Consider the following 13,636-nt stretch of genomic DNA (forward strand, 5'->3'; position numbering starts at 1 on the left):
GGCGGGCCGGGGGCGGAGCGCGGGCGGCCGGCGGCTCCGGCTCGGCTCCCGGCTCCCCGCTCCGGCTCCGGGCCCTGCACCTGTGACCAGCGGCCGCGCTCGCCCTCCGCGCCCGGCGTCCGCAGCCCGCAGCCCCATGGCCCCGTCCCGCCTGCAGCTCGGCCTTCGCGCCGCCTACTCGGGTCTCAGCTCCGTGGCCGGCTTCTCCATCTTCCTCGTCTGGACGGTGGTCTACAGACAGCCGGGCACCGCGGCCATGGGGGGGCTCGCAGGTACCCCGGGGCGCGCGGGGGGCGCTGGGGTCCGGCTCCCGCGGCTCGGGCTCCCGGCTGCGGGGAGGCGCCGGCGGCTGCTCCGGGAAGCTCCTCCCGGGCGGCGCTTCCCCGGGGAGTGGGTGGCGTGTTTACCCAAGAACGTCCGTGGGCAGAGCAGGCCCCGCGTGGGCCCGGGCTCCTGGGCATCCCTCGGGGGCCTCGGGGCCCCGATGCCCGCCCCAGGCCCGGGGCCCCGATGTCCCGCCTCTGCAGTTTTCACGAGCCCCGCGGCCCCCGGGTGAGCCCGTCCACTCTCCACCCTGTGCCTCGGTGACAGCGCCCCTGCGCGCCCGCTGCCCTCACCACCTCCTATGGGCGGCCAGGCGTGAAGACACCCAAACACACACGCACTTGTTCTGGGGGATCCGCGCCCCTTCCCTGGAGGCTGGGTGAGCGCGGAGAAGGAGTCAGTGGAAAGGAGGGCTGGGTTTCCCGGGGAAGCCCGGCTGCCTCCTTCCAGGGTGGAGCCCAGCCCCGGCAGAGTCCTCAGCGGGGACTCAGGACCGCGCTAGGGGTCTGGGGGGAGCTGACGTTTTCTTTCCACCACGTCGGTGTCTCTGTACCACCCTTCTGCTGTGGCTGCTGGGCCAAGATCGGTTCAACCCCGCCAGCCTCCCTTTCTGTGCCTCCAGCAGGGCAGAGGAGGCTAGCACTGGTGTTGAGAACGCCCGCGCGCTGGTGGAGGTCCCGTGCCTACCAATGCTCCGTGCTTGCTCTGCATCTTCGGGCATGATGTTAACCTCTCTGTGTTGTAGAGTTGGTGAGAAGACGAAACATATTTTTTTCTACTTGCTCACTTTTTTTTTTTAAACGCTTTCTATGTGTCAGGCACCCTGTTAAGCAAACTGCTTCTGTCATCTCACTGAATCCTTAGTTAGTTAGGCATTATTCCTGTGTCCGTTTTACAGGTCAGGCTTAAACTGAGGCTTAGTGTAAATAAATAGCTTACCCAGGGTTACACAGCTCCATGAAATAATATTTGTGGGAAAGCACTCTGGGAAAAAAGTACATGTGAGGATAATGCTTCTACATTAGGATGAGCTTATTGGTAACTAAACTCTGCCAAAAGAGCCCTAAATGGACTAACTAAAAATAACTAGATTTGCTCATTGCCCTGAAGCTTACTGACTACTCTCCCGATAGAGGAGGAAGGGAGGTGGGGTTTCTGCCTTGTAAGAGGGGCCTAGGTTACCGCAGCCTGAGCAATGCCAAGCCCAGCACTGGGGGTCTCCAAGGAAGGGTGAGCGGGTGCCCGGCTGGGCTGCTCCTCATGCCTGCCTGGATTCCCCACCTGTGGGTTCCTGTCCTCCTGGGGAACCAGCCTGCCCCCCTCTGCTCAGTTATCTACAGACCCCTGGCTCCTTTCCCGTCCGCACGCCCCTCTCCCCCCGCCTGCCATGTTCCTCCTGCTTCTCTTGTCCTTGCAGTGTGTTCCCATGTCCGTTAGCCCTGCTGCTTTCCCCTCTGGATGGCGGTGTGACTCCTCAGGCGAGGCCCGGGGGTTGCCCTGATGAGACCTAACCGGAGGGGGCTGGTTGGGGGTGAGGAGGAAGGGCCACCCTGGAAGCCGAGCTGGGTGTGTGGAGTCTGACCTGATGGAGTGAGCCCCACGGAGCCGAGTGACCGTAGGCATATCGATGCCTCCTGGGGCTTGGTTTCCTCTTCTGTTAAGGAATGGGAGGAGATGCTGCTGACAGACGTGTTGTGTGAGGCCCCCATTCAGGTCTAGAATGTAACAGCTGCCTGTCCTCTCCCTGAATCACCCATCTTGCAGCTTCCTGTTGGGGGGCAGCCTTGGGGAGTCCCAGGGTTTCCCTCTGACCCAGTCCTGCCTTCTCTCCCTCCCAGAAAACATCCCTTAGGCTCTGAGACAGGCCAGCTATGGAGTTGCCCGTGGGGAGAGGTGTGAGGGCAGCAACCGCTGGGGCAGGGTCCTGGCACTTCCCTGACAGCCGTCGCAGCACCAAAGATGCCCGGCGATGGTGGTAGTGGCGGCCGTGGTTGTGGCCCTCGTGGTAGCAGCGTGGCAGGTGGGGCAGGGGCGGTGAGGGCCACACGCCCGCGCCACGTGAGTGGGTGCTGAGTGCGTCTGCAGCCAGTCAGCCTCTTCCTCTTTTGGGGGTGAATCATCAGCAGATTTGTGAGCACCCCACTTCTGACTTGGCATTTTCAGAAACTGCCGAGTCACCAGAGGGCAGCCCCAGCATACTCCTTCCCCTGTGTGCCAGGCGGGGCCGCTGGGGGCTGTTGCTTTCCTGGAGCCCCTGGGAAAATGTGCCTGGGTGGAGACCCACTCTCCCCGATCCTGGTGGGTGTCTGGGAAGAAGTGGCTTGGAGGAGAGGCTGGAGAAATGGGAACCCTTTTGCTTGGGAACCCTTGGGAAGAAGACCGACTCTAGGTCTAGGAGACCAAAATAGAGAGTAAGATTGGAAAGCTTGGCGGGGTGTCTAGCGGGCTCTGGGTTCTTCCCGTGAGCTGTGAGTGAGACAAGCAGGGGTGGGGGGAGGGCTGTGGGAACAGAGTGGGCCCCGGGTTCAGTGGCTCACTGTCCGCATTTCCCTGTGGGCCCCCCTGGGCTCCTCCTAGCTCCTCACCCCTAACCCAGCCACTGGGGGTTCTTTCACTGACCAGCTGTGTGCCTTTGTTGCCCCGGGCCAAGCAGGGCCCTGCTCCTTGAGGCAGGTGGGCTGGAGCAAGGAGTGAGGTCTGGCATGGACACGCAGCTAGGTGGGCCTGGGAAACTATCCGCTTTGCCCCAAGAGAGCCTTGCAGACCAGGCTTCCTGCAGTCGAGAGTGTCCCAGGGAAGGGAGCAGGGCTGAGGCGTGGGAGGGACCCTGGGGGCTCTGGCTGGCTCACTGACCACCTGGGTGGAGTTAGGGGCGGTCCCTCTTCTACAGGTAGAAGGGCAGAGGCAGGAACCAGGGTGAGTGGGGATGGGCCTGCTTCCAGATGTGGCTGGTGTTTCTCTGGAGGCCAGGCCTATGAGCAGGGGAAGTGAGCAGCGGGGGCAGGTTGTGCCTGCTTATTAACGGAGAGCTGGGATCTGGAACACCCCGAATGGTCGTCTTCCTCTTCCTCCTGCTCAGCCCTTTTTGCTACATGGGTGGATGTGAGGGTGGATACATGGGTGTTTGGGAGGCACTGCTGGAGCGCAGCTAGTGGACTAAGAGAAGGCATCTCATAGGCCCTTATTTCAGTTTCCTAACCCAGAAATTGCTGAGTCACAGGGGAATCGCTCTGACCTCCTTATTTTTCCCTTAAGCTGGCTTCCAGAATCTTTGAGTGTGAAACATCAGAGAGCCATCTATTTCAGCCCCTCCCTGGCACAGTGAGGTGACAGAGGGCAAGTGGAGCTGCCACAGAGGTGCCCATCTGACGGCCCCTTGGATGTACATGGTGACAATACCCTTCCTTCCTAGGTCCCTTTAAGAGACCAGACAGCTCCCCCAGTGAACACTTAGGATGCACGTGAGATGATTGGGAAAGACTTCTGGGAAGGGTGACTAGCACCGCATCCATTCAGATTGTGGAAGACATACGCAGAAGCCGGGGGGTTGGTATTTTGTCCATCTCCGGCCTGGACCCGCTTCCTGCCTAGGCAGGGATGAGGACATGCTTGTCCTGGCTTGACCTGGCTCTAGGGCCGCATTCCAGGCCCCTAACCCCTGAGGGAGGTGGGGGTTGAGCGGGGGCTGAGCTGGGAGAACGTGGGTCGAACATCATGGGAGAGGAAGCCGCAGGTGTTGGCGGAGCTGAGTCCTCACTCGCGGGGAGCCTTGGGTCACCCAGTTCCCAGGTTGGTGGGACCTTCTAGCGTCCCTGCTTTCAGACGTGGAGGCTCTGAGAGTCACGAGAGCCCCACAGTGCCAAGCCCAGGCTTCCTGGCTGGCAGTCTTGTGGTTCTCTGTCCCTTGCCAGGGTGCCTGAATTGTGACAGCTTCTGAGGTGGTAAGCAGAATAGAGATCTGTGGTGACTCCCCCCCACCCCCACCTTCTTATTTTCCCCCAACTTAAAAAAAAAATTATGAAATATTTCAGGCACGTAAAAAGGGATAGACAATTTCGTGAACTCCCTTGATATCGTAGATTCAGTCGAAGCACTGTCCCACCCCGATCTCCGTATCTGCTTCCCCTCCCTCTCTCCCCTGCCAGAGCTGACCACTGCTTTCCCCAGCCTCCCAGTGCTCCTCTGCATGTCGTGTGCACCTCACTTTCTGAAAGGCCTCCTGACTCTCAGGATACAGCAGCCTCCACACCGCTGACTCTGCCTCATTCCTCATTCCTCCCTTGTCGGGACCCTGCAGCTCTGCCCCAGACCCTTGCCAATGGAATTAACATTTGCTTCTGTCTTTGGGCTGCGGTGGCAGGCAGCGCCTGGCACAGAGGGCACTCATTGTATTGGCTGACTGGCAGCTGGCATTGGAGGGGAAGAGCCCGGCCAGGCCCAGAGGGCAAACCTAGGACCAGCTGGGGGCAACTGGCCTGCCCTTTCAGCAAACAACTTAGGAAGTGGAGTCTAGCAGGGGACTTCCCTGGCAGTCCAGTGATCAAGACTCTGTGCTTCCACTGCTGGGGGCATGGACTGATCCCTGGTCAGGGAACTACAGCCTGAATGCCACATGGCAAGCCGAATAAATAAATAAAACAGAGTCTGGCCAAGAGCAAGAAGGCAGCCACTTGGGCATTGGGTGGTCCTGGGGGTTTTACCACTGGGCCTCCCCATCCCATAAAACCAATACATGGAGTGGGGAAGAGCCCCACTGCCCACACCATTAGCCTTTCAATGTGGTGGTGGCAGCCTCTGAAGGTGGGGGAGCAGGAGCATCAGAAGAGGTGCTAGTCACTCAGTCATGTCTGACTCTTTGTGACCTTATGGACTTTAGCCCACCAAGCTCCTCTGTCCATGGGATTCTCCAGGCAAGGATACTGAAGTAGGTTGCCATTCCCTTCTCCAGGGGATCTTCTCGACCCAGGGATCGAACCTGTGTCTCCTACATCGCAGGCAGATTCTTTACTGCTGAGCCGCCTGGGAAGCCCAGGAGCAGCACCAGGGTGGGAGCAATGCCCCCACATCTGTGGCCCCCAGGTTGGGTAGTAGGCAGTCCTTGGAAGGCAGGTTGGACTGCAGTGGTCCTCAAACTTTCTGACTTCAGGACCCCTTTATGCTCTTAAAATGTGGGGAAACCCCAAGGAAATGTTGTTGATGTGGGTTATATCTATCAAGATGTGCTGTATTAGAAATTAATATTGAGGAATTAAAAATTCTTAACCATTTTAACCTATTATACTAAAAATAACATTGTGATAAGTAACATATTTTTGGTAAGAAATACTCAGGTTTTCCAAAACAAAAAACTAAGGAGAAGAACGACATGGTTTCATATTTTTGCAAATCTCTTTAATGTCTGGCTTACTGGAAGGCAGCCAAAATCTCTCAGCTGCTTTTGCATTCATGTCCTCTTTACATCACAGGCCACTGTGGACTCCAGCAAACTCCACTCAACAGGGACGGAGAAAAGGCCCATACTACCTTACTGTGTTTTTGTGAGAACAGTCTGGCCTGGGGGTCGGCAGGTGAGGACGAAAGGGCCCCTGCCTGAGTCCCTTTCGCTCTCTCCTCGGCAGGTGTGCTGGCGCTGTGGGTGCTGGTGACGCACGTGATGTACATGCAGGATTACTGGAGGACGTGGCTCAAGGGGCTGCGCGGCTTCTTCTTCGTGGGCGTGCTCTTCTCGGCCGTCTCCGTCGCCACGTTCTGCACCTTCCTGGTGCTGGCCATCACTGGACACCAGAGTAAGGGCTGCCGCCCGGGCGGAGAGAGTGTGGGCGGGCCGCCGGGTGGGGCGCTCAGTAGATCCCAGGGTTACCTTGCTACGTCCAATGTTGATGCCCACAGGACTGGGCAGATCACTTAACTTCCCTGTGCCGGCGTTTTCTCATTGTTAATGTGGGGAGAATGGACCCCCCGCCCCTGTGTTAGAAGGGGGAACTGTGAGCTGCAGTCAGCTCCCAGGAGTGTGCGGTTAGCAGCGCCTTTTAGCCTCCCGCCCAGCTCCGGAATGGGAGCGCCCCCTGGTGGCTGCAGTCTGCAAGTAGCCAAAGGCCCTTTCTGCCCGCTCCGATGCTGAAGCAGATTGGAAGGTAGAGGTCTAAGGTCAGTGTCACAATAGCAGAGTGGATGATGATACAGACCTCTGATTAGCCAGCCCTGACCTAGCCTCATCCCCACTGCTTCCTGCTGGCAAACTCTGAATGCTCCGGAACCTCTATTACACCTAATCTCTCCACTGGATCAGTTCAGCCTCTGTTTGAGACCAGGGAAGAATGGCCTGGGGCTTGTGGCGTGGTCAAGGGTCAAGGGGTCAAGGGCAAGGTGCTCTTGAGTCACAGTTGGATTCTTCTGCCCTGCAGGCCTCACAGACCCCAACAGCTACTACCTCTCTTGTGTCTGGAGCTTCATTTCCTTCAAGTGGGCCTTCCTGCTTAGCCTCTACGCCCACCGCTACCGGGCTGACTTTGCTGACATTAGCATCCTCAGTGATTTCTGACCCCACGGGATGAGGGCTCTGCACCCCGACAGTCCTCAGGACCTGGACTCAGCCTCTGAGACATCAGGCGGACTTGTACACCCCCTGGGAACCCCAGAACTGAGGCGGAAAATACACAGCAGGACAACGGATGGTGGTCTCCGTGAAGCTGTCCTGTCCCCTTCGGGGGAGCCCTGGGTGCTGTGGGAAGGGGTCCTGCCATGCTGCTCATCAGCCTGGCTGGAGGGCAGCTTTAGACCTTTAAAACGTGGATCTATTTTCTTAGCACTCAGTGGGCAGTCCTTGTAAGCAGGCCAGGGCAAGAGTGAAGGCAGTGGGGCCTTGGCGGTGCCCGGGGCCCAGGGGCAGGCCGTATGGTCTCTGCTGCCCCGGGCCCTCTCCCTCAGGCACGGTGGGACCCTGGGGAGGTCAGGTCAAACAAGGGATCTCTAGTAGAGACTTCTCAACCCCCCACCCCAGCACCCTCATCCTTGTGTCCCCCAAGTGTCAGGTAGTTGAACTCACTGGTCCCAGGGGTGGGTGACATTGGCTCTCTTCTCAAGGCCTGGGGACCTGGGGGTGGGGCTCAGAGTCCCTCTCCCCACCCTGTTTCCACAGCGCTGGTTCCAAGATCGTGCTAGAGCCATCGCCCCTTCACCACGTACATCAGAGCAGGATGCCCCAAATGAGGCCAGACTCAAGGTCTTGGGGGAGGTGCTCCTGCCCCCCAAAGGGCTTTAGGGAAGGGGGCAGCACAGCTTGGGCTAGAAGCAACTCTCAAATGAGGCTTCTATAGCCCAACACTTCCTCTCACACCTCTCACACCTGGCACTCCTCCTGGCACCCGACTCACCGCAGCCCCCAGACGCGCCGTCCCCCCACCCCCACCCCGCACCGCCCCTGCCAGCTGCCCTTCATGAGAGCTTTTTATCTTTCAAAATCTCCCTTCCGAAAGACAAAATCTGCTTTACTGCCTATACACCGGCCCAAGGGCTCACCGCGCTCGGGAGGGAAGGGGCTCCATCGATCTTTTCCTCGGCTGCCATTGTGCACGGCCCACCGCTCTCCTGCCCGACGTGCCCCACCCCTCGGCGCTGCCTTATCTCTGTCACTGTCACTTTAGCAGAAGTAACAGCAGCCATTTCTATCGGCCAGCCTCCAGTGCTTTCTTGCGGGGAGGGCTGTGGGAGCAGTGGGTGGGAAGGGTGGGGATGGGGGGCTCTCCAGTAGTCTCATTAAGTAAGCCATTTCCGTAACAGAGGAGGTTCTCTCCCTCTGGTCCCACTTGAGGGACTCCCCATGGGGGAACCCCCAGCCCAGCGCTCCTCCTCCAGCCCCCTCAGCACACCCCCAAGCCAGGGTGAGGATGTCCCGGGGCACAGCTTCAGCAATGCCGGTGGGACCGAGTGCCTGTCGCCCAAGAAGCCAGGACAGAAGGGATGGACATGCTTTCCTTGTGCTCTCCAGGCTCTGAGGACTTGAGGCCAGATCCTAGCTAATGAGGCTGCTGCTTGTGCCGCCTGAAGAAGCCTGGCCGTGTCAGAACTGTAAAGACAGGCACCGGCAGCCCCAGCACCTCACATGGGTGAGCGTGCCCCGTCCTGTCATCTCACCATTTTCTCTTCTAGGCTCAGTAGATGCTAAAGGAGTCAAGGTACATTAGAGCAGGCAGGAACCCAACAGTGTCTATTTCAGGAGCCTTCAGCTGATAAACAGAGGCCCCAGGAGGTGATGAGACTTACCTGACGTGACTTACCAGTCCCAGTTGGGACTGAGACTCTTTAGGGAAGCCCAAGTGAGTGGGTCTGCAGGCTTCCCTGTCCCCTACCCCTTAACCGGTCCTCTGTCTGTGGACCCAGAGCTGCCGCCTCACTGCTACCCAGAGGTGGGGCAGGCGGAGACAGCCAGGGTGGGTTCAGGATAGATTCTTCCTGCAAGGCAGCTGCCACAGATCAAGGAGCTGGAGGGAGCTGCCTCCCAGCCCAACCCGTCCCTTCTCTTCTACATCGAATCAGGTATAAACTGTGCTGTGTAGCTGTAGGCCCACTGCCCACCCCTCATCCCCCAGGGGCCCTTTCACATGCACCTTTAAAGCAAATAAAACATTTATTGTTCAGATTTTTTTCCATTTTTTTTTTCTTTTTTACAAAAACATGCATACATACACAGGGTATAGTGGTCCTGGGGAAGACACACGCGCTTGCACGCACACACACTCCCTCTTACTCTTTCACTCTCGCGCGCGCACACACACAAACACACACACACACACAAATACTTTCCTTCGTGGCCCCAGGCCTCAACCCCAGAAGCCTCGAAGACTGTGCCAGGGTAGCCCCCCCCTCCCCCATGTCTTCCATCCACTCTCCCACCCACTCTCCCCTCAGCCAAGCTAGTCCTATGTAGGGCAAGAGTCAGCTGGGGTCCCAGAGACCCCAGAAAGAGAGAAGGCTCATGGAGGGGCGTGGTGACAGAGGGAGCCCTGGGGGGGTCATGCTGTGCTTCTGAGGGGAGATGAAGGGTTTGGCACCATTGGATCAGGAAGCACGGAACTCCAAGAGCACCTGTCTGCTCCCCCAGGGCACTGAGATGGTGGATGCAGGGAGTCCTCTGGCAGGGGCAGATGGGAGGCCTGCCGTGCCTGCTCTCAGAGGGGGCTTTGCCTCACTGCCCCGTGGTGGGGAGAAGCTTCCAGAGTCATCCAAGGGAGCAGGAGAGGAGGAACTCCCCGGCACCCAGGGACATGGGACCCCTCGGCTCCTCCTAACCATCCTCCCTTCCCGGACTCCAGCCCCCAGAGCCTAGGAAGGGCCACTCCGGCAGAGGCCACGTTCACATTTCTGTGTGAAGCCTGGGGCTGTGTGCAAAGTCCCGGGTCTACAGAGCCTAGAATAGTGGTTATGGGCTGGGGCCAGCTGACCCAGTCCTCCTCTGTGCAGTCCTGAGGAGCTGGGCCCCGCTGGGGGCCGGGACCCAGAGGAGTAGACTCTGCGTTGGGGAGAGGCCTACCGGGGCCCGGCTGGCAGCACAGCCTGCCTCCTCCAAGGTCCTCTGGTCCCTGTCCTAGGCCCTGGGCCTTCTCAGGGTCCTTGGGTGACTGTCAAGGCTGTTCTCTGGCCCCGACTACCTGCCCGAAGGATCTCTGAAGACCCCAGGAACCGGTACTGCTGCCAGAAGTTGGAGGAGAACCAGGTCCGCGGGGCGGGGCGGGGCAGGGCGCAGCGGGTGGCAGATCCGTTCTGGAGCCTCAGAGATTCATGGGTTCCTCCTCCTCCACCAGCTGCCCTGAGGTCCTGGGGGAGGGACAAGGGTGGTGCTGCCAGAGGGCCTGGGGCCTGGGGCGGGCGGGGCCCAGCTTCCCGAGAAGCCTGAAGCGGCTGTGCCGGGACCTGGGGGGACCCCCGCAGGGGAGGGGCCGTCAGCCCAGGCTCTTACCGCTCTTCAGCCAGGATGCCCACAGAGAGGGATGCCAGCGCCGTCACTGCCTCCACTTCTTCTGCGTCGGCCCCTGGCACCCGGTGCACCCAGGAGTCTGGACGGGAGGCCAGGCGCTGCATGCAGCCCCAGTACTCACCTGGGCAAGAAGCTGATTCAGAAAGAGTCGGGGGTACGAGGCCCCCCACCTGCCAGCCACATGTCCTAGACTGGTACTGAGGTTGGACATCTCAGGGCAAGGGCCCCAGAGTAGCAGGCGTGTCCTCAGCATGGGGTCAGTTCTCAGCTGCCTCCACCTCCACACAACACCCTCCCCGACTTGATCCCCCTAACCCTGAGCAAGTGAGGGTTCGGTGTGCGGTGAGGCGCCCTCATGAAGCCCAGGCCACTCCCCCACCCCCTCGGCTGACCCATCCCCGTGGGTGTAGGGTTTCCATGACCACCATCTGGGCTTCCTTCCCCTGGATGGGGTCGGCGTCACAGTGACGTCACAGAGCCCTGAGTCCCAGCCTCCTGGAGCGTAGGGTCCCCCTCACATGAAGACCCCAGCAGCACTCAGCCCAGCACAGGACAGAGGAGGTGGGAAGGACACAGAACCGGGAGAGCTGGCCAACACTGCAGCCGCTCTGTGCGGCCGTCGGAAGCCACCTATCTGCCCAGGGCTCCCACTGCCCCATCCAGACCATGGACATGACCATCCTGCCTACTGCTGTGAGGCATAATGTCCACGGAACATGCCCAGCACAGAGCCTGGCCAGTGTGAGGGCTCCATGCCGAGTAGAGCAGCAGCTTCAGTGTCATGTGTGACCCCATGCTGAGCCCAGACGTGGGAAATCTGTTTTAATCATCTTTGTATCCCTAGCATAGATCATGGGGCTTCCCTAGTGGCTCAGATGGTAAAGAGTATGCCTGCAATGCAGAAGACCCAGGTTTGATCTCTAGGTCAGGGAGATCCCCTGGAGGAGGAAATGGCAACCCACTCCTGGAGTGAGTATTCTTGCCTGGAGGATTCCATGAGCAGAGGAGCCTGGAGGGCTACAGTCCATGGAGTCTCAAAGAGGTGGACACGACTGAGCCACTCACACACACACTGCACAGATCCTGGGTAGCATATAAAGTGCTCCATAGATGCTGAGCTGAAGTTGAAAATTTAAAGTGCTTTCCAAATGTGGAGTTAACCTAGGACTCAGCTCCCAAAGCAGGTAGAGTTCCTAAGACCCTGTGGCCAGAATTGAGGGTCAGGGTGGGAACCAGCACTTCCACAAACAAGACCTGAGTGCTGCTGGGGGCAGGGGCCTAGCCTAGGGCAGCAGCTGGGGAAGGGAGGCCAGTCCTGCCTGGTCCCCACTGTCTGTCGGTCCCTGCTGGGTACATCTGGAAGGCTCCAAGGGTATTCACCTGTGGGGGCGCCTGCCCCCCATTACTATGGGGTACTTTACAGGACACCTACTCTGAAGCAGCAGCAGCTCCCCTGGCCTGGCTGGGGTTGGAAGACCTGGGGCTCTGGTCCCTGGGGGCAACAGACCCCCGAGTTTTCCCCAAGTCTGGGGTCAACAGTGTCCTCTAGCCACACTCACTGTGCACTCGGATCACAGCTTCCAGGGAGCGGATGGCGTTGAGGTTGGGTTTCTGCTTCCAGCCTTCTTCTGAGAGGGGATCCACCTACAGAAGAAAGCGTGCATCAACTGCCTGCCTTGCAGGGACCCACAGGCCCAGCTCTCCCCCACCCCGGGGCCCTCGCTTTCCAGGCTCAGATAGGCATGTGCTCCTGGCTCTGCCTGGGGCAGGGGACGTTGACCTGAAGTCTGACCCAGAGAAGAGGCATCCACTCTGTTCCCCTCAGTCCAGGCCTGGCCACCCCTGCCCTGCCCATCTGCAAGCCCCTAGGGAGGCGCCCCATCTGCCTGCTCCCCGGGGTGCTCCTGGGAAAACTGGACTGCCTGCCCCACAGATGCATGGATTGAGGGCGGGCTCCTCACCTTGTTTCCCAGAAGAGCAGACACACAGGCCTCGGAGGCATCACAGATGGCTGTGAGGTCATGGCCACCCTCCAAGGCCAGCACCACCGCACCTCCGGCCAAACTCATGAGCTGCTGAGTCATGTACCCAAAACCTAGAGGGTGGGTGAGGAGGGTTAGGAGGGGCCAGGGTAGAGGAGGGGGGCTTGCTCCACCTCTGTTATTTCCCTGCTCGGTTCCTCCCTTAGAAGCAGTGACTCAGGGGACAAATCTCTACTTTACCAATGGCTTTCACATGGAACCCCCGTCAATCCTATTTGGGTGCCTCCCTGAAGGCTCAATGAGGTTAAGGGCGGCGAGTAAGTGACAGGGGAGGACTTGAACCCAGGGTAGGGACTCCAGCCCGTGTCTTTTCCCCTGAGATATACCATATTCCTCCCCGTCCTCCAGGCTCAGCAGGCTGAGTGGGCTCCCTCTGTTCTGAGAACTCTGCTCCTCCCCATCCACCCCTGCCCAGGAGAAGCTGCCCGCCCAGCCTGGGAAGGACACAGTCAGGGTGGGAGAAGTCCTGTGACCGAGCCTCCAGTCTGCGGGGCTTGAGTCCCCAGGTGTGATTTAGGCCTTCCTCGATGAACTGACCTGGCCTGTGCACGATCCTCGTCCCTGGGCCAGCCACTGTCACCTCCCTCTTGACTTGGGCAGTGCTGCCCCCGCCCCAGCCCAGCCTTCATGACCTTGCCACCCCCCGAGTCGGGGCCCTCCTTACACTTGGCAGAAACATGGTAGCCACCCAGTGGGGGCGGGTGACCCTCGGCAGCATCAAACCCAGCCGACACCAGGACCAGGTCCGGAGAGAACTCCCGGGCGATGGGCATCACGACTATCCTGTGTGCGGGGGAAGGGGGCTCACAGGCTGTGCAGGGCCGCCTGGCAGTCCTCTCCCACCAACTTTACAGGGGAGCATCCTGCTCTCAGCACTCCCAGCAGGATGAGCGGACGCCTCTGGCTTCCTTGACCCTGGCCCGCCATCCATGTCCCTGGTGCAGCCTAAGGACTCAGCCACCCAGGGCTCTTAACTGGCAAGAGGCAGGAAGGAGCCAAGGATGAGGGGATGAAAGAGGAGCCGGTGCACTGTGTTTGGTGGGGAGTGGTGGGCAGGGCCACAGGGAAGGGGCAGGTTACTAAAGCCTCAGGGCAACACTGGAAACACTCAGCCCTCAGCTGCCACCTGCTTAGGACTGAGTCGGCCCCACGTCACCACTCACCACCTGAGAGCTGACCAGGGCAATAGATCCTCTGAGGTCCTGGACCACTAGATCCATGCTCATCCTTTGCACCTGCCGGCCCCTCACAGCTACCTCCCTCCACCCCTCATCCCTCACCCAACCCTGGGTCCATT

General features: G+C 59.5%; 2 protein-coding genes across 6 annotated transcripts in view; one reads left to right on the forward strand and one right to left on the reverse strand.

The window, feature by feature from the left end:
- Positions 1 to 7,993, forward strand: SLC48A1 (solute carrier family 48 member 1). Its single transcript, XM_043447408.1, has 3 exons — positions 1 to 272; positions 5,943 to 6,110; positions 6,729 to 7,993. Exons 1-3 carry the CDS (start codon positions 137 to 139, stop codon positions 6,863 to 6,865), a joined length of 441 nt encoding a protein of 146 aa, XP_043303343.1. The 5' UTR covers positions 1 to 136; the 3' UTR covers positions 6,866 to 7,993.
- Positions 7,994 to 8,931: 938 nt separating this feature from the next.
- Positions 8,932 to 13,636, reverse strand: part of HDAC7 (histone deacetylase 7) — a 36,509-nt gene continuing 31,804 nt past the window's right edge. For all 5 annotated transcript variants that reach the window (XM_043447404.1, XM_043447406.1, XM_043447405.1 and 2 more), the window contains 5 exons: positions 13,004 to 13,122; positions 12,259 to 12,392; positions 11,857 to 11,941; positions 10,280 to 10,418; positions 8,932 to 10,137 (listed from right to left, as the gene is read on the reverse strand). In XM_043447404.1, coding sequence (XP_043303339.1) covers positions 10,092 to 10,137; positions 10,280 to 10,418; positions 11,857 to 11,941; positions 12,259 to 12,392; positions 13,004 to 13,122 — 523 coding nt within the window. In that variant the 3' untranslated portion in view covers positions 8,932 to 10,091. The remainder of the gene's footprint in view (positions 10,138 to 10,279; positions 10,419 to 11,856; positions 11,942 to 12,258; positions 12,393 to 13,003; positions 13,123 to 13,636) is intronic.

Source organism: Cervus canadensis, chromosome 25 (genome assembly GCF_019320065.1).
Source record: "Cervus canadensis isolate Bull #8, Minnesota chromosome 25, ASM1932006v1, whole genome shotgun sequence".
NCBI lineage: Eukaryota > Metazoa > Chordata > Mammalia > Artiodactyla > Cervidae > Cervus > Cervus canadensis.

Excerpts from the sequence above, each read along its gene's own strand:
- SLC48A1 (XM_043447408.1), top strand. The coding sequence starts at position 137 with ATGGCCCCGTCCCGCCTGCAGCTCGGCCTTCGCGCCGCCTACTCGGGT. Across the intron at positions 273-5,942 it reads GGCCATGGGGGGGCTCGCAG|GTGTGCTGGCGCTGTGGGTG; the intron begins GTACCCCGGGGC and ends TCTCCTCGGCAG. Across the intron at positions 6,111-6,728 it reads GGCCATCACTGGACACCAGA|GCCTCACAGACCCCAACAGC; the intron begins GTAAGGGCTGCC and ends TCTGCCCTGCAG.